This window comes from Papio anubis, chromosome 5 (assembly GCF_008728515.1).
Source record: "Papio anubis isolate 15944 chromosome 5, Panubis1.0, whole genome shotgun sequence".
Taxonomy (NCBI): Eukaryota; Metazoa; Chordata; class Mammalia; order Primates; family Cercopithecidae; genus Papio; species Papio anubis.
The window spans coordinates 170,014,387-170,039,254 of record NC_044980.1 but is presented as its reverse complement, the minus strand read 5'-3'; the positions used below and the strand labels follow the sequence as shown (position 1 = coordinate 170,039,254).

At 50.5% G+C, this 24,868-nt stretch overlaps 1 protein-coding gene and 1 pseudogene across 2 annotated transcripts; one reads left to right on the top strand and one right to left on the bottom strand.

The window, feature by feature from the left end:
- Positions 1-21,832, top strand: LMAN2 (lectin, mannose binding 2). 2 transcript variants are annotated; one of them, XM_017960168.2, is made up of 9 exons: positions 162-253; positions 313-428; positions 589-707; positions 14,687-14,804; positions 15,489-15,568; positions 15,749-15,910; positions 16,003-16,117; positions 18,694-18,813; positions 21,153-21,832. In XM_017960168.2, exons 1-9 carry the CDS (start codon positions 177-179, stop codon positions 21,311-21,313), a joined length of 1,068 nt encoding a protein of 355 aa, XP_017815657.1. In that variant the 5' UTR covers positions 162-176; the 3' UTR covers positions 21,314-21,832. The 2 variants fall into 2 exon arrangements, with proteins under 2 accessions (XP_003900632.1, XP_017815657.1); XM_003900583.3 differs by having other exon boundaries at positions 1-428.
- LOC108586196 lies at positions 4,906-13,886 on the bottom strand (annotated as a pseudogene).
- Positions 21,833-24,868: the final 3,036 nt, after the last annotated feature.

Genomic DNA, 24,868 nt, shown 5'->3' with positions numbered 1-24,868 from the left:
CCATTGTTGGGGCTGGCCGGCCTGTGCCTTGGATCCTCTAAGGAGATGGAACTGCGCTCAACCAGGATGAGAGGCTGCCCGACCAATGCAGCTGCCGCCCCCTCTGCTGCAGAGGCTTTGCTTTTTGACTCCCTCGTGACCCTAAAGTTGAAGAGCTTCCGGCCGGAGGCCATTAGATGGGACACCCGGAAGGCGGAACTTCTAGGGCGGAAGTGGCCGAGAAGCGAGGAGAATGGCGGCGGAAGGCTGGATTTGGCGTTGGGGCTGGGGCCGGCGGTGCCTGGGAAGGCCTGGGCTTCCCGGCCCCGGCCCTGGCCCCACTACACCTCTCTTTCTTCTTTTGTTGCTGGGGTCTGTGACTGCGGATATAACTGACGGCAACAGTGAACATCTCAAGCGGGAGCATTCGCTCATTAAGCCCTACCAAGGTGAAGCCCTTGTGGTGGGAATGAGTGAAGGGTGAGGGCGAGGCTGAACAGGGCTGGGGGAAGGCGTGCCGTTTCTCCTGAGCAGAGCACCTCTGTGGGTCTCCTGCCTCTGGCGAGGTCAGTCCTGGCGTGCCCTCTTAGCACCTGTCTCTTCCCACAGGGGTCGGTTCCAGCTCTATGCCCCTTTGGGACTTCCAGGGCAGTACTATGCTCACGAGCCAGTACGTACGTCTGACCCCTGACGAGCGCAGCAAAGAGGGCTCTATCTGGAACCACCAGGTGAGTGGTTCTAAAGAGGATAGGCTTACTGTTCGGTTGGCTGCTAGGCCCTGCCTCCCGAGCAGCAGAGACCCGAGCTTGGTTTATAGGTTTGCACCTCCGTCCCTGGCCTTTTCCTCATCTTGGTCACACCCACCAATAATGAGAGGCGATGGGTATTGTGTCAGGAGCTGAGTTTGACAATTTTCATCCTCCTCACTTCCTTTAAAAGCCATGCGAGATGAGTAATGTTATCTCCATTTTACCCACTAAGAAGCTAAGACTCAGGTTTGAAAGTGTCTTGCCCAAAGTTACGTAGCCAGAAAGTAGTGGAACTGTCAGGCTGTGACTTGAACCCCCTCAGTAGTGGGAAGAACCAAGCGAACTGGATCTTTATTGGGTGTTTTGCTGTGTGTTAGGCACTGACCTTGCCATGCCTTACTGCATTTAATTTTCAAACAAGCTGTTTGAAATAGATGGCTTTCATAACTATACAAAAATAACACAGCTAGCAAATGACATAAACAGTATTTAAACTCTGATTTGTCTGATCTCTAAGCCCAGCAGTTCTCTCGATGTACCTGACTCTTCACCTGGACAGTGGGGGAACCCCTTAGAACCCCTTTTCCAGTGCTTGTTTGAGGGTCTTGTCATCAGTAGTGTGGAGGGACTGGACCTGTGGGCAGTTTTAGTGCCTGTGACCTTTGCCCCAGAGTATGTAGTATGTAATATGTGAGCAGTGGCCAACGACAGCTGCTACACAGACTCCACACTGAGGCAGTCAAGGTGAGGAAAAAGGGGAAAGAAGAATAATTTGGGGCTGGGTTACAGCTTGGAGCGGGACCTGCTCCTGCCCCAGCTTGCCTGATCTCAAAACCCTTCCCATGGCTTAAGCTGTTGGCCAGTGTTCTATTTTTCTCCATCACCGTGCTCTCTGGTCCCTGCTGGTTGACTTTCTTGTTTAGTTCTGGGAACCCACACTGTCTTTGTGTTGCCTGGTCTGCCCGTCCCCTCAGCTCCTCCTCTCCTTCCTGCCCTGAGCCTCCACACTGCTCTTAGTGGCATCTGGGGATACTTTCTTCAGCTTTCACTCTGATCCTCAGAGCCTGGAGTCCCCTGTGAAGGGGTAAGCATGCATTATGTCTGCACAATCTGGCCCCTGGTGCATCTCCAGTCAGTTCTCTCTGTTAATTTTGTTCCAGCCTCCCTGGCTGCCTTCTTGCCTCAGGACCTTTGCACCTGTTGTTCCCTCTGTCTGGGACACTGCCTCCTGGCTCCTCATGCCTGCTTGGTTCTTTCTCATCTGTTAAGTCTCAATTCAAGTGCCACCCACGCAGACACTTCTTCATTAACCACCCTGTCTCCCCCGAGTCACATTCTGTCACATTATTCTGTCTTAGGGCTTTCAGATATTTTAAAGAAATGATAATGCAGCCTTATATTTTTCATGGAAATGAGTTCAGTGTAGCATTATTATTATTATTTTTTAAAAGCAAGGTGCAAATAGTGCCGGAACTGTAGAAATCAGGATTAGCCACAAGTAATAGACACATCTAAGACAGTGGCTTAAATTTTGGTTGTAGATAGCTGATGGTTAGCATCATCCGTGGCTTGAGATGTCAGGACTGAGAGGCTTCTGCACTTGCTTTCATCAGATTTTCAGTCTGGAATACAATTGTTTTGCCTTCCTCCACCTTTCTGTTTGACTCTGCTGATATTCCTGAAACATTTGGAGTGCTTCCTGTAAATTCCCGAAAGAAATTGCTTGGAAATCAGAATTTTCTGTTCAGTGTTTCCCAAGAACTGCCTCTTCCTTTAATGAGCCGGAGAGATGCTTCCTCAACTTTTCCCTTTTTTATCTCCTCCATTCACTCTATTGGGAGAGGGTAGAGGCGTGCACTCAGGCAAACATTCCCTGAACACCTGCTGTCTTCCGAGCAGCCATAAAATAGCTCCTGCTGTGGTGCGGAGGTGGGGTGGTCTAGATGAAGGAGTGGCTCAGAGGTGACTAGAACTCTTAAGTGCCTGGTGGCTGCAGCACAGGACCTGGGGAGGCTGCTCAGGCCCTATCCTTTTGGGATCTTGTGCGGAGGCTGCGGCAGTAGTCTTTAAGCTTTTTTTTCTGTTGTAGCAAACTTTTTAAAAGTTGGCATCAAAAATTGTTTGTCATTAGGTTTAAGTATTTGCAAAGGATGACAGCATATTTTAAATATTGACATTTTAAAATGAAACTGTTCAGTATTTTAAGCATTCAGTGGAATCTAAATATTGCAATTTGATATCCACTTTTTTTTTTTTTTTTTGAGACGGGAATCTTGTTCTATCACTCAGGCTGGAGTGCAGTGGCGCAGTCTCGGCTCACTGCAACCTCTGCCTCCCTGGTTCAAGTGATTCTCCTGCCTCAGCCCCCTGAGTAGCTGGAATTACAGGTGTGCACCACCATGCCCAGCTAGTTTTTGTATTTTTAGTAGAGTTTTTTTTTTTTTTTTTTTTAAAAACAGAGTCATGCTCTGTTTCCCAGGCTGGAGTACAGTGGTGCGATCTCAGCTCACTGCAACCTCCACCTCACGGGTTCAAGAGATTCTCCTGCCTCAGACTCCTGAGTAGCTGGGATTACAGGCGCACACTGCCATGTCCAGCTAATTTTTTGTATTTTTAGTAGAGATGAGGTTTTGCCATGTTTGCGAGGCTGGTCTCGAACTCCTGGCCTCAAGTGATCTGCCCACCTTGGCCTCCCAAAGTGCTAGGATTACAGGTGTGAGCCACTGTGCCTGGCCAGTACATCAGTTTTTTAATTGAACTTGTATTTTCATTTCCACACAGAATTTTATCCTAATGCAATATACTTAATACTTGAAAATGTTATTCATTAGCCTACCATATTCTTCTGCAAGTAAAATAAATATGATTTAAACTTTTTGATTTCATTGAGACGGTGAAACTAAGTTTTAATATTTTATTTGGGATTATTATAATTATCTGTACATTGATGAAAGTAAATGCATTACACAGTTTTTGAATAATTATAATACAAAAGTAAACATTTTTTGAAAGGTGAGATCTTAGTGGGATGTCACTCCCCCACCCCCATCTGAATGAATACTATTGTCAGACAAGTTCAGTACCACTTCCACTTTTTGTTTTTATATACATGAATTCTGAGAAACTGTGTTCTCTTAAGTAGTAGATGGAGATAGGGTTATTTTTTAAAATTTAAATTTCTGTTAGAGGTGGGATCTTACTATTTTGCCCAGTCTTATCTTGAACTCTTGGACTCAAACCATCTTCCCACCTCAGCCTCTGAGTATCTTGGACACAGGTGCTCACCACCACTGTGCCTGGCACAGAGGGAGTTTTGGTAGAGCAGCGTCACTGAATACTTGGATCTTCTTTGGTTTATAAACCCAACGTCATGCAGTGATCTTTTATCAAAACTTTGGATGATCTTTCAGCTGACTGTTGATTACATCTGCATTCTGTTTCATTGCAAGCAGAGATGTGGAAACTGCTTAACTGTAAAATAGCCTCTTATTGCCAGGTGATTCTGATGTAGTTGGCCTGGTGTAGGACTATGGCATTAATCTTTCTGAGCTCCTCAGGTGGGTTTGCTGTGGGTTAAGAACTGTGGTCATGTCATGTTTGTCCCCAGAAGCAGCTTCCGAATCATTTCCAGCCTGTGCCTTGCCTGCTTAAGATCCTCCAGAGGCTAGAGGCCTTCTATTGTCTGTATCATAGTATGTCTCTGCTAATCTGCAGTTTTTTTTTTTTTTGAAACGGAGTCTCGCTCTGTCACCCAGGCTGGAGCGCAGTGGCTGGATCTCAGCTCACTGCAAGCTCCACCTCCCAGGTTTACACCATTCTGCTGCCTCAGCCTCCCAAGTAGCTGGGACTACAGGCGCCCACCACCTCACCCAGCTAGTTTTTTGTATTTTTTAGTAGAGACGGGGTTTCACCGTGTTAGCCAGGATGGTCTCGATCTCCTGACCTCGTGATCCGCCCGTCTCAGCCTCCCAAAGTGCTGGGATCACAGGCTTAAGCCACCGCGCCCGGCTAATCTGCAGTTTTAATCTGGGGTCATGGAGACTTTCTAAGGCCTGCATAGTCCTGGAGGTGTCAGTTTCCAGGTCCTCCACTGTCTCGTGTGTGCATTCCTGAAGCCTGCTTCCCCGTGAACATGCTGGGAATGGGTGTGTGGGTTTTCCTTTCCCACCTCCCTCACTCAGTTGCCCTTCCGCTCTGAGGTCAGCCTCTCAGCAGCCTGGTCTGTCTTCAGGTTGTTGTCCCCAGGTGCGGAAAACTCCTGGGTGCCAGAGGCCATTTGAAATGTGGTTTCTGGGCTGACTTTTGTATATGTGAGAGATATTTGTTTAAAGTTTTCAAATATATGAGGTCTATTTTAGTTATCTTTTAAAATTGTTTATTATTGTTAGATAGCTGATGGAATTGCATCATGGTTAGGTTTTTTGGAAGCGTTCGGTTTGTGCTTATGAATGTGGATTCTCTAGTTGTTGACTACAGCGTGCCATTTAGGTTCTTTAGCTTCCCAGGTGGGTCTGCCGTGCAGCCAGGGTTAAGATTGAGTTCAGATCTTCTATAGCCTTCCTCATATTTTTGTCTGCTCGCTTTTACTAGTTACTAAGAGAACTTTGTTAAAACTTTCTGTGTGTGGCTGGGCAAGGTGACATGTGCCTATAAGTCCCACATACTGGGGAGGCTGAGGTAGGAGGATTGCTTGAGCCAAGGAGTTCAAAACCAGCCCAGGCAACATAGTAAAACCTCATCTCAAAAAAAAAAGTGTTAAAAAATTTCTGTATGTGAATTTGTCTGCATCTTTGTAGTTCTATCAGTTTCTGTTTTATATGTTTTGAGGCCAAATTAGGTGCATTCAAACACTTAGGTTTATTATATCTCTAGGTAAATGGAATCTTTTATCATTAAGAGCCCCTTTTTACATTTTGTTATTGGTATAGCTACAGAAGCTTGCTTTTTTTTTTTTAAACAACCAGTAATCAATATGAAAATAGTCGACTTTAATATCTGTAATGGTGACTGCCACCTCAATTCCTGGCTCAATACTGAGGGAGGGAGTCCGCTTAATCTCAGGACTGTGCAGGTCAGTGAGCTGCTTGTGGATTCTCATCTGGAAAAGATCCCATGTGTTAGAACCTTCACAAAGAGTTTTTCTTGTGGTGATTCTCGAAGCCTTGGTAGGCACCCCAGCTGGTCCTTTCACTTTGAGATTGTTTCCCTTTGCTCCTCTGATCAAGTCAGCACACACCTTCTCTGGGGATTTTACATTGCAGCTTATTAAACTGATTCCGATTCAGTGAACTGTCACCTCCGGCTCCGTGGGTTTTTTCCTGGTATTTTTAAAGCCATGGGTAGGCCGGGTGCAGTGGCTCACGCCTGTAATCCCAGCACTTTGGGAGGCCAAAGCAGGCAGATTACCTGAGGTCAGGAGTTTGAGACCTTCCTGGCCAACATGGTGAAACCCCGTCTTTACTAAAAATACAAAAATTAGGCCAGGTGCGGTGATTCACGCCTGTAATCCCAGCACTTTGGGAGGCCGAGGTGGGTGGATCACGAGGTCAGGAGATCGAGACCATCCTGGCTAACAAGGTGACACCCTGTCCGTACTAAAACTACAAAAATTAGCCGGGCGTGGTGGCGGGCGGCTGTAGTCCCAGCTACTCGGAAGGCTGAGGCAGGAGAGTTGCTTGAACCGGGGAGGAAGAGGTTGCAGTGAGCCGAGATCACACCACTGCACTCCAGCTTGGGTGACAGCGAGACTCTGTCTCAAAAAATAAAATAAAATAAAATAAAATAAATAAACAAATAAATGCCATGGCTGCTGCAAGGCTTCCTGACTAACTTGTTCCTCAGCCAGAGCAAACAGTGCTGAGGCAGGAGCAGGAGCGGGCGGACCACAGCTCTGCACCACTCCAGACTGTGGTTCTCAAAGAAGCTTGTTTCTTGCATAAGGTTTACAGTATGGTTTTTCTCGTCCTTACTTTCCATTTCTTTTTATGTTTTAGGTTTCTTATAAAATGGTATATTACTTAGGGGCCTTGTGGTTATTTTGCTTTGTAATCTCATATAACATAAAATTTACCTGACGGAACCTTTTTAAATCTTTCAATCCATTAATTTATGAACTATTTCGGCCGGCTGCTGTTCACTTCAGGAACCCCGAAGACCCTTGATACCTAGCGGCGGATCGTCAGGAGATCGAGACCACGCAGTGAAAACCCTCGCTCTCACTTAAAAATACAAAATTAGTCGGTAAGTGGTTAATTTATCCCAGCTACTCTGGAGGCTGAGAATTATAACCTGAGGCGGAGATCCGCCACTGCACTCCAGCCTGGCGAGCAGGATGACTCGTCTCAAAAGAAACTATTTTCAGGGCTATATTTACCGGACATTGAAACAGGGCTTGTTTTTTTGTTTAAAAACAAACAAACAAAACAGGGTCTTAATCTGCCACCTAGGCTGGAATGCAATGGTGTGATCACACCTCACTGCAGCCTTGGTCTGCTGGGCGTGATCCTCCCACCTCAGACCTCAGCCTCCTGAGTAGCTGGGACTACAGGCACACACCACCGCCTTTGAAGCATTTTAGAAGTGGAGCTACAGCATTTGGCTTAGTCGAACTCTGGGTTTCAAGTAATCCACCATCTGGCCTCCTAGACTGTTGGATTATGGCTGAGCCCACTGCTTCCAGCCTAACAATGGCATTTAAAAGATGTAATGGTTTTTTATCTAAAAAATGCTCTTTTAACTGTTGTACTTTATATATCTGTACTTAAGCTGCAAGAAAATTAAATTCTCTAAATATTTGTTTTTTTTTGTTGTTTGTTTTTTTTTTTTTTTTTTGAGACGGAGTCTCGCTACTGTGTCACCCAGGCTGGAGTACAGTGGCTGATCTCGGGCTCTCACTGCAAGCCCTCGGCCCCAGGTTCAGGCCATTCCTCCTTCCTGCCTCAGCCTCCCAGTAGCTGGGACTACAGGCGCTCACCACCTCACGCCTCGGCTAGTTTTTGTATTTTAGTAGAGACTGGGGTTCTGTACCCATGTTAGCTCAGGATGGTCTCGATTCTCCTGACCTCGGTGATCCACCGGCCCTCCCAAAGTGCTGGGATTACAGGCTTGGAGCCACCAAGGCCTCTGCCTGAGCTTTTGAGACAGGGTTTCTTACCTTGCTGCCCCAGGTAGCTGGAGTGTGTAGCGGTGTGTGATCTCAGCTCACTGCAACTCCTGCCTCCTGGGGTTCAGGTGAGACTCCTCCCCACAAGGCCCTTCTCAGCCTCCTGGTAGCTGGGACTGGGAGGTGCCTCCTGCCACCGCGACTGCCACTTTAGACATTTTAGTAGAGACGAGGCTCTCACCATGTTGGCTAGGCTGGTCTGGAACCTCCCCATGAATTGCTACAGGTGATCTGCCTGCCTCCCAAAGTGCTGGGATTAAGGGAAAGAGCCAAATTGTAATAATCTGGCCACAGCCAAATGTCTGCAACACATTTCAGAGTGACAGGATAAAATGGTAATGCAGGGGTCATCAACACAGGCTGGGCGTGGCTCACGCCTGTAATCTCCAGCACTCTTTGGGGAGGCCGAAGCAGGTGACCGGTCGAGAGACTGGCACCATCCTGGCCGCTAATATGCAGGAAAACCCCGTCTCTACTAAAAATACACAAAAATTAGCTGGTCGTAGTGGCGCAGCCTGCAATCCCAGCCACTTGGGAGGCTGAGACAGGAGAATCCTTGAACCAGGGAGGAGGCTGGTGGTGAGCTGGAGATCATGGACCACTGCACTCTAGGCCTGGCGACAGAGCGCACTCGTCTCAAAAAAAAAAAAAAAAAAGTATGTAACAAAGTGTACCATTGTAAATTTTAGTTGTTAAAATTTAAAAAATCTTTTTTTTTAGGAGACAGGGTCTCGCTTCTGCTCATAGGCTGGAGGAGAGGGTACAGTCCCAGCTCATTGCAACCTCAACTCTGACTGCAGTGATCCTCCTGCTTAGTCTCCTGAGTAGCTGGGATTACAAGGCATGTGCTACTGTGCCTGGCTAATTTTTTTTTTTTTTTTTTAATTTTCTGTAGAGATGGGTTCTCACTATGCTGCCCGGGCTGATCTCGAACTCATGGCCTCAAGCAATCCTCCCGGCTTGGCCTCCCAAAGTGCTGAGATTATAGGCGTGAGCTACTGCGCCTGACTCATTTTAACCATTTTTAAGTATACAGGTCAGTGGCATTAAGTGCATTCACATTGCTGTGTAGCCATCACCACCGTCCCTCTCCAGAACTCTTTCCTCGTCCCAATTGAACCTCTCTACCATTTAACAATCACTCCCATCCCCACAGTCCCTGGTAACCACCATTCTACCTCATCTCTATGAATTTGACTGTTCTAGGCATCTCATATAAATGGAGGCATACAATATTTGTCTTCTTTGTCTGACTCATTTTACGGAGCATATCTTCAGTGTTCCTCCATACTGTAGTATATATCAGTACTGCATTCCTTTTTGTTGCTGAGTAATATTCGTGTGTGCATATGTGTGTGTGTGTGCGCGTGTGTGTGTGTCTAGACCACATTCTGTGCATTCATTCATCTGTTCGTAATGGACACTTGGGTTGTTTCCATCTTTTGCCATTGTGAATAGTGCTGCTGTGAAAGCTGGTATACAGGTATCTGCATCCTACTTTCAGTTCTTTTGGGTATATACTCAGGAAGGAGAATCTCTGGATCACATGGTCATTCTATTTTTAATTTTTTGAGGACTACCAAACTGTTTTCTATGGCAACTGCACTGTTTTACATTCCCACCAGGCGTGCACAAGGATTCCAATTTCTCTACATCGTTGCCAACATTTGTTATTATTGATTTGTTTGTTTGTTTATTAAGATGAAGTCGCGTTCTGTCGCCAGGCTGGAGTGCAGTGGCGTGATCTCGACTCACTGGCACCTCTGCCTCCCAGGTTCAAGTGATTCTCCTGCCTCAGCCTCCCGAGTAGCTGGGATTACAGGCGCCTGCCACCCCGCCCAGCTAATATTTGTATTTTTAGTAGAGATAGGGTTTCACCATGTTGGCCAGGATGGTCTTGATCTCTTGACCTCGTGATCCGCCTGCATTGGCCTATCAAAGTGCTGGGATTACAGGCATGAACCACCGCGCCCAGCCTTATTTATTTTTAAAATAATAACCGTTTCAGGCCCGGCGCAGTGGCTCATGCTTGTAATCCCAGCACTTTGGGAGGCCGAGGCAGGCGGATTGGCTGAGCTCAGGAGTTTAGAATTACCCTGGGCAACATGGTGAAACCTAGTCTCTACTAAAATACAAAAAAATTGGCTGGGCATTGTGGCGCACGCCTGTAATCCCAGCTACTCAGGAGGCTGAGCCAGGAGAATTGCTTGAGCCCAGGAGGCGGAGGTTGCAGTGAGCTGAGATCATGCCATTGCACTCCAGCTTGGGTGACAGAGTGAGATTTTGTCTCAAAAAATAATAATAATAATTTTTTTTAAATAGCCATTCCAATGGTTGTGAAGTGGCATCTCATTATGGTTTTTATTTGCATTTCCCTAATGGCTAATGATGTTGAGCATTTTGTTATACTTAGTGACCATTTGTATGTCTTCTCTGGAGAAATGTCTATTCATGTCTATTATGTGTTTTTGAGTTGGATATTTTTTGGTCAATTTTTTAGGGTTTCTTTTTTTTTGTTTTTTTTGAGACAGAGTCTCGCTCTGTTGCCCACGCTGCAGTGCAGTGGCCGGATCTCGGCTCACTGCAAGCTCCGCCTCTTGGGTTCACGCCATTCTCCTGCCTGAGCCTCCCAAGTAGCTGGGACTATGAGGCGCCCGTCAGCAGGCCCAGCTAACTCTTTTTTTTTTTTAGTAGAGACAGGGTTTCACCGTGTTAGCCAGGATGGTCTCGATCTCCTGGCCTCATGATCCACCCGCCTCGGCCTCCCAAAGTGTTGGGATTACAGGCGTGAGCCACCGTGCCTGGCCTAGGGTTTCTTTATATATTCTAGATATTAATCCCTTATCAGATGTGTGATTTGCAAATATTTTCTCCCATTCTGTGGGTTGTCTCTTCACTCTTTTGGTCATGTTCTTTGATGTACAAAAGTTTTTAGTTTTGGTGAAGTCCAATTTATCTTTTTTTTTTTTGTCTGTGCTTTTGGTGCTATATCCTAGAAATCATTACTAAATCCAGTGTCATGAACATTTTTCCCTAGATTTTCTTCTAAGAGTTTTGATGGGTTTTTTTGTTTGTTTATTGTTTTTTGAGGCAAGGTCTCATTTTGTTGCCCAGGCTGGAGTGCCGTGGCATGAAAACGGCTCAAAGCTGCAGCCTTGACCTCTCCAGCTCAAGTGATCCTCCTGCCTCAGCCCCACAAGTAGCTGGGACTACAGGCATGTGCAGTCAGGCCCAGCTGATTTTCATGTTATTTTGTAGAGATGAGTTTTCACCATGTTACCTGGGCTAGTCTTGAACTTCTGAGCTCTGGTGATCCACCTGCCTCAGCCTCCCAAAGTGTTTCAGATTACAGGTGTGAGCCACTGCAACTGCCCAGGTTTTAGCTCTTAAGTTTAGATCTCTGATCCTTTATATACTTATTATTATTTTTTATAGAGATGGGGTCTTGCTATGTTGCCCAGGCTGGTCTTGAACTCCTTGGCTCAGCAAGCCTCCCATGATGGCCTCCCAAGGTGCTGGGACTATCAGTATGAGCCACTGCACCTGGCCTCTTTACTTTTCAAATTAAACTCTCTTATTTTGATATAATTATAAATTCACATGCAGTTATAGGAAAAAATACAGAGATCCTAGGTGCCCTTAGGTTTTGTTTTTTTATTTAGCATTTAGTCCATTTACATTTAATGAAATAGTGATACATTTGAGTTTAATTTGCTATCTTACTCTTTATTTTCAAAGTGCCTATTCTCTGTTCATTTTTCTCTCTACTTTTAGGTTAATTTTTATTATCCTATTTTTCCTCTTCTATTAGCTTGAAAGTTATATGCTCTTTTCTCAATTTTAAGTGGTCACCCTAGAATTTAAAGTAGGCATTCGTGTTTTACCAAAATCTAATGATAGTATATACTTTACCTTCTTCCTGGACAGTGCAAGGATCCTAACACACTTCAACTCCATTTATTGTTGTCATTTATTTTAATTATTTCTGTTTTATATCACACAACCCATTGTTTTATGTAGTCAGATATTTAGATTTTCACCCTTATAGTCACTGTATTTGTTGTTCTTCATTCCTTCTGGAATCTGACTTTACATCTGGAGGGGGATCATTTTCTTTCTCCCTGAAGAATGAAAGCATGAGTCTGCTAATGAATTCTTTTGGTTTTTGTTTGTTCGTCTCAAAATATCTTTTTTTTTTTGAGACGGAGTCTTGCTCTGTCACCCAGGCTGGAGTGCAGTGGCCGGATCTCAGCTCACTACAAGCTCCGCCTCTCGGGTTCACGCCAGTCTCCTGCCTCAGCCTCCCAAGTAGCTGGGACTACAGGCACCCAACACTACGCCCAGCTAATTTTTGTTGTAATTTTTAGTAGAGATGGGGTTTCACCGTGTTAGCCAGGATGGTCTCGATCTCCTGACCTTGTGATCTGCCCGCCTCGGCCTCCCAAAATGCTGGGATTACAGGCGTGAGCCACCGCGCCTGGCCTCAAACTATCTTAATTTTACCTTCATTCTTGAAGGATGCATTTGCTGAGTATAGAATCCCATGCTGGCTGTTACCTTCCTGTATCTCCAAACATATCATTCATCTGCCTTCTTGCTCCCACTGTTTCCGTTGTGAAGCCAGGTATCAGGCTAATTATTGCTCCTTTGAGGGTCATCTCTTTTTTCCCTCTGGTTGCTTTTTCTTTAAGATTATTATTATTTTTTTTTTATGGTGGGGTGCAGTGGCGCAATCTCGGCTCACTGCAACCTCCACCTCCCAGGTTCAAGCAGTTCTCCCACCTCAGCCTCCCAAGTAGCTGGGATTACAGGCACGCACCACCACGCCTGGCTAATTTTTGTATTTTTAGTAGAGACGGGGTTTCACCATGTTGGCCAGGCTGGTCTCGACCTCAAGTGATCCATCTGCTTTGGCCTCCCAAAGTGCTGGGATTATAGGCGTGAGCCACTGCACCCGGCCAAGATGATCTGTTTTTAAGGGGAACAATAGACACTCCAGACTAACTAGATGGGGGAGGACGTGATTTGAAAAACTACCTACTGGGTAATGTTCTCTCTGCCTGGGTGTAGTATACCCATGTAGCCTGCACATGGAGCCCCTGTATCTAAAATAAAAGTTGAAATTGAAAAGAAAGAAAAAATGCTTTTGTGGCACAAGTTCTCAGGATTGCCTGGTGCTGTGCCATGGGGGAAAAAATTAGAAAAAAATACTTTCATGTTAAAAAACTATCTGTTTTTATTGTTTGTTTCCTCTATCCCTCCCTTCTTTTTTTGTGCCTAACTATGGTTTTCTTTTTAGTCATCTCCTTTGGTTTGTAGGACTTTTAAAGTTGTGGCAGGTCTTTGAATCAGCTTTAGTAAGTGCTTAGATATCTTTAAATATTCCTTTGCCCTAATCTCTTACATCTTACTTAGGAATCCCAATTATATGAGTCTTAGTCTCTCTCACTCTTTCCTCCATCTCTTACCCACAATTCTATATCTTCCATTCTTTTGTGCTCTCGGGGACTCGGCCTAGGTTTTGTTATCTGGGTTCCCGGTGCCCAGAGTGGGAGCAGTGAGTCTGACATCAGTGAATGAATGAACCATATTGCGTCGGGATACGGTGTGTTGTTATTTTTTATTTTTTTGTGATCACAGAAGTAATGTGTTTATTGTACGTTATTCAAACATTGTAAACAGTCGCCATAATCCCCCTCCCAGAATTACCCATCATTAATACTGTTTCATGTTCCTTTACTCCTGTGTTCATTTCTCTTCATCCTCATCTGCATTGGACGTTAATGGTCTTTTTCACAGTTGCCCATCTGACAGGTCAGCATCTTGTTTGGGTTTGCCTTTCTGATGGGTGTTTGTTTAATCACTTGCTTACATACCCATCTGCAGATTTCCTGAAAGTGGATATTTGTCACCGTGTGTGTTGACACCGTAGTTTTCACAAACGACTTCCAGATGGGGAAGGCCAGGCTTTCTCCCTTGCCGTAGGCAGCGACCATCCCTGCCCCAGCTCACACGGTGCTGCCCTTGAGCCCCAGAGCACGACCCTGATCAGCTCTCATCCCCAGCACTGGTACCACACTTAGGCTGGGCTGGGGAGGTGAACTGGTGGAGGGCTGGGTTTTGGAGTCAGCCAGACCTGAGCTGGAGGCCCAGCAGCACTGACCTGGCCTGATTTTCCTCACTTGGGAAGGCTGGTTAGCAGGGTAGGCAGTGGGTGTGGGTGACCAGAAAGGGGCTGGTGCAATTTATGTGAAAGGCCTGCTGCAGGCCCCGGGAAGGACCGAAGGCAGAGCAGAGCTCTCGGAGTCAGAAAGCCCTGGGCGTGAATCAGACAGTCCACTGAGCTGCTGTGGACAAGTTGTTACACCTCTGAATTTGTTTTCCTGTAAAATATGTCGCTCAAATAGGAGTAGTAACCTCTGTACAAGGTTCCAGGGCAAGAGCAGCGGGGATGGAGAGGCAATGGCTGGTGGGTTTGGCTGGTAACGAGGGTGAACCGTGTGGCGGCCACCTGCTCAGGAGCAGCCTGGGGCCTGCGGGCGGGGTCTGGGCCTCAGGCAGCCTTGGGACACTGTGGCCTCCCCCACCTCACCTGGTGCCCAGCAGTCTCTTACCTTCACGCTGAGAACATTTAGGGGTCTGTGGTCAGTGGCACTTGTGGCCCTGTGCCAAGGAGTGCCCAGTCTTCGCTGGGGAGGGAAGAGAGGTCTGTGGGGCAGGGGCCGTGCCGGGATTGCCTCCAGCTTGCTGGAAGGCCCCAGGGAGCTCTGAGCAGCCCGTTCTGCTCTCCCTCCAGCCCTGCTTCCTCAAGGACTGGGAAATGCACGTCCACTTCAAAGTCCACGGCACAGGGAAGAAGAACCTCCATGGAGACGGCATCGCCTTGTGGTACACCCGGGACCGCCTCGTGCCAGGTGGGCCCTGCGGGGCCCCAGGCCGGGGGTGGGCACGGGCATGGCTGCTGGCCCCCCAGGGAGGTGGCGTGGGGCTGCCTGTGGCTCGTGGGGCCCAGCGTCTCTCCCATTAGGAAAGTGCTGCTCCCGTGGATGAAGTCCTGCGCCTCCGGAAGGAGCCTGGCTCTGGAAGGAAGGCTGCTGAGGGGAGAGGAGCAGCTGGGCCCTGCAGCTCAGCCCTACACCCTCGTTGGCCTGGGTTTACCATTCGAAACAGTTACTGTTGTAAAAAAGCCGAACATGAAGACTGTGTGGCTGTGACTGCAGGTGGCCCCCAGACCCAGAGGTGTCACCTCAGTGGCCCTCCACAGAGTGTTTGCGGCCCCGGTGTAGAGGATGGAGCCTCCGGATTAGGGCTGTGTCCTGTGGCTCACTGTGTTTTGTAAGCCAGGCACCCCCTTGACCCCTACCTCAGTCCCCTCACAGTTCAGCCTTCAGACTTGAGTCCTCTGTGTCACACGCCTAGACTCCCCGCTTCTGGGGAGAAAGCCTCAGCTTTCTCCTCTCACCATCTCTTCTCTCTCGGTGAATGGCCATTGAGTTGGGCTCTCTTGCCCCCACCCACATTGGCATTGCCTGCCTTTCAGGTACCCATGGGACAGCTCCCGTTTCTCCCATTGTGAGAGCATCTCCTTGTAATTCTAGGGCCTGTGTTTGGAAGCAAAGATAACTTCCACGGCTTAGCCATCTTCCTGGACACCTACCCCAATGATGAGACCACCGAGGTAGGCCCCGCTCTCTCCTGCTGAGCAGGAGAGGAAGGACTGGGCAGTGGGCTAGAGGAGGGGGCCCTGGGGCCTCCGTGGTCCCGGCACGAGAGGAGCCTCCAGGGATGGGGGCGGCGGGTGCCCCTGCTCGCCCCACAGGCTGGGCTGCTTGTGGAGTAACCGGTGTCTTGGTCCCAGCGCGTGTTCCCGTACATCTCGGTGATGGTGAACAATGGCTCCCTGTCCTACGACCACAGCAAGGATGGGCGCTGGACCGAGCTGGCAGGCTGCACGGCTGACTTCCGCAACCGCGATCACGACACCTTCCTGGCTGTGCGCTACTCCCGGGGCCGTCTGACGGTGAGCCGGCTGGGCGGGGGGTGCCGATCCCACAGAGGCTCAGGAGGGCAGGCTGCTGTCCTGCGAGGTGCTTAGCGTGCTGGGCCCCGCAGGTGATGACCGACCTGGAGGACAAGAACGAGTGGAAGAACTGCATTGACATCACGGGAGTGCGCCTGCCCACCGGCTACTACTTCGGGGCCTCCGCCGGCACCGGCGACCTGTCTGGTGAGTGGGCCGGGCCAGGCACTGGTTCCCAGCCCGACTCACCCTGAGGGACTGGGAGCTTTCCGTGCAGTTGATTGCCTGCCTTCGTGTGGTTTCTGGACTCAGCTGACTGTGGTTCCTCCTCTTCCTTTCGTCTGTAAATGGCCTGTCCGGGCCTCAGTCCTTGAACAGTCCCTTGGCAACCTTCCCCGTCAACAGGAGGCAATGGGTCAATTAGATTTGGGTGACGTAGATTCCCAGATTTATCTCCAGCTCAGACCGCTCCAGACCTGCTCAGCCCTTGTGCCCAGAGCTGAGGCCACGTCTTACCCTTCAGGATGTCAGTGGCACCTCTGCTCCTCTATTTGCTTGCTGTCTTTCCGGACCCTTTTTTCTCCCACATGGCACCTCTGGTCCATCAACAGTCCCTGTGGCTTTATTTTCACAGCATGTCCCACTGCTTCCCACCCCTCCCTGACTACCTGGAGGCTTCAGGCCACCAATATCTCACTGGAGCCTCCCAAGTGATTCCCTCCTTCACCAGCCCCCAACAGTCTCCCCTGAGCACAGCAGCTAAGTAATTGCCTTCAGCCGGTGTGAGGCCTCCTGCTGCTCTGGTCAGAGCCCTGCAGGGGGCACCAGGGCCAGGGCCTCTGTGCCAGCCCTGCCACCTCTGGCTCCTCGCTCACTGCTCCCCCTGCCTACTGTGGCTTCCAGCTGCTCCCTGGATGCGCCTGTGCCCTCCTGCCCCAGCTGTTTCACTCTTGTCTCCAAGGGCCTTGCTCAGATGTCACCTCCTCAGCGCGGCCTTCCCTGATTCCCTTGTGGAACGTCGCGCCCCCTCCTGTAGTCCCCAACCCACTCCCCATCACCTTTGCCGGCTTTATTTTTCTTCATAGTATTTACCATCTTTGAATCTACCAAGTAATGAATGCTGTTGTCTCTGGCCCTCCTGCTCAATTGTAAGCTCTATAAATGGCTTGTGTTTGGCCCGGGGCAGGTGCTCGGTGAGCACTGGGGTGCCTCTAACCTGCTCAGGCCTCACTGGTCACCAGGCCATGGTGGCCTTGGCTGTGGTTCTCGGTCTCTCTTTGGGTCCCTGAGCAGGTGCCAGGCCCAGGGCCAGCTCCTGACCAGAACTGGCACCTGACACGGGGGACCTGACATGGGTGGTTTATCCTCAGGATGACCCATTCCAGGGCCTGTAGTCTGCCCACTGCCCAGGAGCCTCCCTCTCAGCAGAGAAGTGCTTGGGTCCACTCAGACCGCAGAACATCCATTGTTTGGGGGTTTTTCAGTCATACGCCCAGCAGAGGAGAGAAAGTTCTAGTAAGCACCCCTCCTGTCTTTCATAATTTCCAGCTCGTGCCTGGCTGGTTCTCCTCCTCCCACGGTTGCCTGGAACTTTGTCAGACTGTCAGCACTTGTCTTCAGAGGGTTCTCGATAGGCGCAGAGCAGCACCAGGGCTGTGGCCTGTGGCAGCTCTCACAGCTGTTGGGAGAGCCCAGCACAGAGTGGAAGAGGCGCCATGAGGGGAGCCATGTCTGACCTCTGGTCAGGGTCATCAGTGCCAGGCACCTTACGGGTGATGTCACCTGATATATTTTTAGGCAGATAGCTGTCTTACTCCCTTTTTACTCAACCATTGGGAGTTTGAGAACTGAAGGGATTTTTCCTGAGATACGAGCAGGAAGCAGCAGAGCCCAGACGGGAACTGGGGCCTGACTCCAGGGCCTGACTCCAGGGCTGGTCCTTGTCCTGCAGGGCCATTTGCTGTCTCTGAGGGCTGTGCATGTTCAGCTGTCACACTGCGCACCTGGCCGAGCTCTTGCTCAGTAGGTCCTCCCTTGGCTCCAGAGATTCCTGCTCCGTTAAACAAGGCCTTTCCTCAGATTCCAGTCCCAGGCTGACCAGGACCCACGTGTTGACTTTGAGCCTCAGCCTCCTTGTCTCCACAATGGAGTGATCCGTCAGTGTCAAGCCCGAGCTCTTTCCTGCCCATGCCATTGGACAGAGCCTTTCCCCAGTCTCCTCAGGCACAGCCGCTGGCCTCCGTTAGGCTCAGGCCCTTAGCTGGTTGCCGAGTTGTTCCCCTACAGCCTGTATGTGGGTCTCGGTGACAAGAATGTCTGGTGGCTCCTGCCCTTGGGAGGCTCAGGCTTCTCAGCCAGTCACACAGTGACTGCTGGTCCTTCCTGGGTGTGTTTTTGAGCACGTACTCTGCAGGCAAGCCATCTTCTGTGTGGTGTAGTCTCATGTACTTGCCATGGCAACCACACAGATGGAGATCATCACTCCTTTACACATGAGGAAACTGAGCCTCGAAGAGGGCATCAGACCCCAGGGTTTAGACCCAGACGATTCTGCTTGTAAAGCCCTTACTGTTTTCTCTTCACTCTGCCTCCCCTCAGTTTTTTATTGCTGGGGACTGGAGGGAGCTGGGAAGAAAACAGGCCCTAGCTGGGCAGGGCAGCCCTCTCCCCGGGGGCCTGGCAGGTTTACTGGTTGTGGCAGCAGCTTCCCTTAGGGGAGGGGCTTGGGCCACATGCCCTGAGGCTGGCCTCCAGGCTGTCACAGGTTTATTCTTGTCCTACAGACAATCATGACATCATCTCCATGAAGCTGTTCCAGCTGATGGTGGAGCACACGCCCGACGAGGAGAGCATCGACTGGACCAAGATCGAGCCCAGCGTCAACTTCCTCAAGTCGCCCAAAGGTGCGTGTGCACGGCCCCGCCCCCCCCCCGGGCCTGGGCGGCCTGACCCGGAATGGGGTGAAGCCAGCCTGGCGATCTTGTGGTCCAGTCGTGGTTGTGGTGATTGTGGTCTGGGCTCTTGAATCAACCCTGTCCTGGCAAGCGGCACTGGCTGGCCCTGTCTGAGCTCCTCGAGGATTGGGCTTGGATTGTGTCAGCTCTGGCAAGTTTTTGAGTAAATGAATGAGGTGGAAGACAAGTCTGCAGAGTCAGTCCCTGAGGACATCATAGCCACGTGAGTGCCGTGGCAGCAAGCAGTGGCTGACCAGCAAATGTGTGAGTGGTGAGCCGGCGTCCTCCCTCCCTAGGCGCTGGGGCGGTGGCCAGCAGAGCCAGGGGGCTGGCTATGTTGGTCCCCCTGTCCCTTCTGTGAGCCGCCTGGAAGGAGGTCGTGCTGCTGGCCAAGGGGTGGATTCCTTAGCTAGAAGGAGGGAGAAGGCAGGATTGGAAATTGGGTTTCTACAAAACCCGGAGCCTGGGTTCTTCCCGTGGCACTAATTAGCTACCCCTTTCCTCACAGAGTGAACATTGTGGTTGGAATGAGGCACCTGTGTGTGGAGAAGTCCACCCTAAGAACCACAGATGCGTGCCTGGGGGTCCAGCCAGTGACGCAAGTGTGCGCAGCGCGGGCTCTGTCTTAGCCCAGCCCTGGGTCCCCATGCCGCATGAGCCAGTTTGGCTGCATCTTTCTGCTTTTCAGGAGAAGCCAGGATCCAGTGTTTTATGTGACAAATCACTTTTTTTTTTTTTTTTTTGGAGGGGACAGAGTCTCGCTCTGTCGCCCAGGCTGGAGTACAGTGGTGCAATCTTGGCTCACTGCAAGCTCCGCCTCCCAGGTTCATGCCATTCTCCTGCCTCAGCCTCCTGAGTAGCTGGGACTACAGGTGCCTGCCACCATGCCTGGCTAATTTTTTTGTATTTTTAGTAAAGACGGGGTTTCACCGTGTTAGCCCAGATGGCCTCGATCTCTTGACCTTGTGTTCCTCCCATCTTGGCCTCCCAAAGTGCTGGGATTACAGGCGTGAGCCACCGTGTGCAGCCAACAATTCACTTTTTAAAGATTCAGGTTATTTTAAAACGTTTCGGGGGCCACACAAACCTTGCTGCAGCCTTTGGTCAGAGGGCTGCCAGCCGCTGGGTGCTTTCAGAGGAGGTACCTGCCTTGCCCACCCAGCGTCCCGGGCAGCTGGCAAGGCAGGATGAACTCGTTTTAGATTCAATCCATTTGTTCCTTCGGATGTGATCAAAGCTGCCCTCTGTGCCTAGCTATGGGCTGGGTGCTGGAGACACGGAGATCAGGCAGGCCCTGCCTGGGGCTCATTCTAGGGGCTGAGGCAGACAAGGAGACAGAGGGAGCCGCGGGAGCCCCGAGGCTGAGTGGCTTTCTGGGGAAGCGCCATCCCTAGGGACCTCCCGGTTCAGTCAGTGACTGCTGTTGGTGTGTAGAGCAGAGGTGGGGGTGAGAGTGGCCAGCAGGCCTGCTGGTGGCAGCTTGTGCAGGAAGGGAGGATGGAGGTTGGCTTGTGGCTGGCAAGAAGGTGGCATGTGCACTGCTGAGAGTCAGGGCCCGGGCCCGAGGCCTGCGTGTGGGGATGCCTGAGGAGACTGCACAGTGTGGAGTCGGGGGCCGCAGTCAGGGAGGGAGGCAGAGTGGCAGAAACGGCCCAGCCAGACCCCAGCTCCTCCGCACACAGCCTGGGGAGCTTGGGAGAGTCAGTGTCTTCTCTCAGCCTGGACAAGGGAGTGCACCAGAGGGCCCCATCCCAGGATGGGCAGGACCCGTGAGGACCCTGTGTGGAGGAGAGAGGCTGTGGGCTGGGGTGGAGTGTGGGACTCAGGTCCTGGGAGACCCTCCGAGGGGGCTGCCGAGAGTATCCAGCTGTGGGCTGGGGCAGCCTGTGACCTGGGCCGCGTTGCTCCAGATAGGGCCCTCAGACCACAGTGTGGGGGCGGGGCTTAGAAAAGCAGCCTCCTGGGCCTCCCCTTATCCAGAGTTGGGCTTGGAGGAGCCCAGGACTCTGGTTTTAACCGGCTTCCTGCAGCAGAAGGCAGCCCAGGCCTGAGCCGCTGGGGTCCCGGGTCCCTGGGGTTTGGTCCTCTCTCTGCCCTGCCCTGCCCTGGGGACTGCAGAGCTGGCTGGGATGGGCTTCACCTGACCTCTGCCCCTCTCCGGTGAGGGGAGTGAGTGCGACTGGCCTGTGTACCGTCGCCTGCTGTCCTGTTCCATCCCCACTGCCGTCCTGCAGCCCCTTGTTTCCCGGCCCGCGCTGCTGTTTCAGCTCCTGTTTCTTCTCCTCCAGACAACGTGGACGACCCCACGGGGAACTTCCGCAGCGGGCCCCTGACAGGGTGGCGGGTGTTCCTGCTGCTGCTGTGCGCTCTCCTGGGCATTGTCGTCTGCGCCGTGGTGGGGGCCGTGGTGTTCCAGAAGCGGCAGGAGCGGAACAAGCGCTTCTACTGAGCGGCACCACCAGCGGGGCCTGCGCCTGGGCCCAGGAGCCAATGTGAACTTTTTTTTTTACTGGGATTATAGAAGAACAAGATGACCTTATTTCTTAACCGTTTCAAATAAATGATTAAAGTATTTTCATACATTTTGCTTCTTGCCCAGCAGGGACAGGTGGCAGAGCCGAGGCTCAGGGTCTGGCACCCCTGCAGCTGGAGACGGAGGCTCTCCTGGGGCTGGCGTCTCAGTGCAGGGGTCTGTGCCTAGAGCTGGGCTGCAGCCCCTGCAGGCAGCTGTTGAACACTGGAGGGTCCCCCGAACCACACTGGGGTGGGCTCCTGAGGACGTGGGGAGGTGATTTTGTTTTGTGGCGTGTGGCACGTGTGGCGGCAGATGAGGCCTGAACTGGGAAACCGAGGCCTTCCTGTTCACCCTGAGCTGCTTCCTGAGACAGATGCTCAAGCGAGGCTGCAGGGTGGTGTGGTGGGGCCGAGTGTGACCGTTTGCTAAATAAAGTGAAATACCCAACCTCAACCGTGTGACTGTCGTGAGGGGCTTGCTTTGCTTTCTTTTCTAATGACTTCCAGCCCACCAGGGCTGTAGAGCTTTCAGTTCGTCCGCTCTGGCCTGCAGAGTCCCAGGAGGATGGATGGGTTGCCCTGTTTCCCAGCTGGGGACACAGCTCTCAGAGGTCAAGGACAACTTGCCCAGTGTCACCTGGCAAGTGATGCTTTGGGGATGGGGCCCTGTGCTGTCACCCACATGCTCTGGGCCTCTGGGTGAAAGGATGGGTGGCATGGGTCACCATGTGGAGGCTTGGCTGGGTAGGCAGGTGCATTGACGGGGAACTCCGGAGGGCTCTGGGATGATGTGCAAGGGCTGGTGGGGGCAGGAGGAGGGTGGGGTGGTTGTGGCAGTCCGTCTGGGACACCTCGGGGGACAAAGATGGTAACGGGGAGTGGAGGAAAGGCAGCTGCTGAAGGCATGGCACCGTCCCCCGCAGCTTCCATAGTCATCGCCCCCAGCTGTGGCCTCTGCTGCCAGCCAGCTCTCGCACTGTGGAGCAGCACGTCCTGTCCCGTCCTAAGTCACCCATCTGGCTCTGATCCCGACTCTAGCCCTCCTTGGGGACCTTGCTGAGCCGATGATCTTGTCTTCCTCATCCCCTTCCCACTCACTGTTCAGTTGCTTTTGAATCTACCACCTTAAAAGCAGTGCTTAACTGCCTCCTGCAGTAGCCAGGCTTGGTAATTAACACTATCAAATAGATTCTTTTTTTTTTTTGAGACGGTGAGTCTTGCTTTTTCCTCTGTCTCTGGCTGGAGTGGCAGGCACCATCTCGCTCACTGCAAGTCCGCCTGATCATGCACATTCTGCCTCAGCCTCCTGGGATCATGTGGCTCAGCCACCGCTAATTTTTTTTGTATTTTTAGTAGAGACGGGGTTTCACCATGTTAGCCAGGATGGTCTCTGATCTCCTGACCTTTGTGATCCGTCACCGGCCTCCCAAAGTGCTGATTATAAGCATGAGCCAATGCAGGCCAGCCTCAAATAGATTCTTATTGCAAAAAAATATAGAGGGACACGAGTGAGAGTCAGGATTTTACCCTCTGTCCCTCATTCTCCAGAGCTCTTCACTGGTCCACTGTCTCACTTCGTGTCCTCTGTGTCTCTCCTCTGGAAGCAGGGGTTAGATGGTGAAATTCACACAGTGACTGAGAGGTTCGGAGGCTTGTGCTTTTCCTCTTCACAGGTTTGGTTTCGTCTCAGCCTGAAGAGTAATCATGATCCTCCTTATTGAAGTATTTAATTAACACTTTTCCCAAAACAGTTCCTTTCCTTGAAAAGGTGGCAGATCGTGTGTTTATGGTAGGCCCTGCTTCGGAGTGATTGAGGCACATTAACTCATGTCATCTGTAAGGCTCACCCGTCAGGTGCCAGAGGGCTTTTAGGCTAGGTGTCTAGGGCCGAGGCCGAGAGCCTGAAGCTCTCCACGGCTGCTACAGTCACACCATCAGCACCACACTCGCCAGACTTGACCTTTAACTTTTGGCTCTAACTTGGTCTTCACCAAGTTCCTGAATTATTAGGCAAATTAGTGTCCTATACTGGATATTTCTCAACCTTGGCTGCGAAGTTCCCTGGAGAACTGTAAAGAGCCTGCCTTGTTCTCCAGTTCTGGCTGAGTAAGTCAGGTGGAGCCGGGACAAGGGCAGTTTCAAAAGCCCGGGCAGTGGTTTTAACACGTACCCAAGCTTGAGCACGAGACGGAGTTGGGCCTCATGCTGTGACAGCAGGTGTTAAAGTGATCATGCCGGTCTCTACTTGGCTGTCACGGTGGGCACCCCTTTCCATTGGAACGTAGCCTTGTTGCACCCAAGAAAAGTTGATTGTTTCAAAATTCATACCTAGGGGTACTTCCCTAGAATGATCCATGTGTATTCTTATATCCGCATTTCACACCCGCAGGACCATGATGCCATAATCTGTGTTTTTGCCATGTGTGTTTAAAACTTGGAGGTATTTCATCATACAGAAGTTAAACGTGAATGTGTGGCTACGGACCTGCCATGCGACGTGAGAAACAGAGCATCACTGACACACTTGGACCCCTTTATCTCCTCCTGCCAAAGGTAGTTGCTGCAGAATCTGACTTTTTATGTCTTTCTTAAAATTTTTACCACAGGGATATGTATCTCTACATACGTTGTATTTTGAATTTCTGAAGGCTGTAAGAGGTGCATGGACGTATTCCTCAGCTTTTGCAATTCGGCGTTGTTGGTGAGTCTTTGACGTGGCTCAAGAAGGGTGTTTCTCGTTGTGAGGTGTGAACAGACTCCAGTTTCTCCATTCTGCTACTGACTGGAGGTGGTTTAGGGCTCTTGCTCTGCAACATGATGCTGCTCTAAGCACTCCTGGATGTGTCTTAGTTATTTATTTATTTATTTATTTATTTATTTATTTTTGAGACGGAGTCTTAAACCGTTGCCCAGGCTGGAGTGCAGTGGCACAATCTTGGCTCACTGCAGCCTCTGCCTCCTGGGTTCAAGCGATTCTCCTGCCTCAGCCTCCTGAGTAGCTGGGACTACAGGTGTGCGCCACCGTGCCCAGATAATTTTTGTATTTTTAGTAGAGATGGGGTTTCTCCATGTTGTTCAGGCTGCTCTCGAACTTCCGACCTCAGATGATCCGCCCACCTCAGCCTCCCAAAGTGCTGGGATTACAGGCGTGAGCCACCGCGCCCCGCTGTGCCTTTTAGTTTTTACTTCTTTTTTTGGAGGCAGAAATTGGGCATAAGACGATATGAGGGGTGGTCTCCTCCCTTACTTTAAGGCTCAAAGTAATTTAAAGTTCCAACAACATGGATTCTGAATTACTTATTTTCATAGACCCTTGCGAATGAACCCTCAGGCAGCAGGCTGCTGGGCACACAGCCATCTGGGGAGTGGAGCTCCACTGTCACTGGGCCCACTCGCATTGGGGACAGCATTTCCATGGGAGCGAAATCAGCCACTGTGTATGCACTGTTTCAGGTTTTCTTTTGCTCACAGCCAAACCTAAGTCTTAACT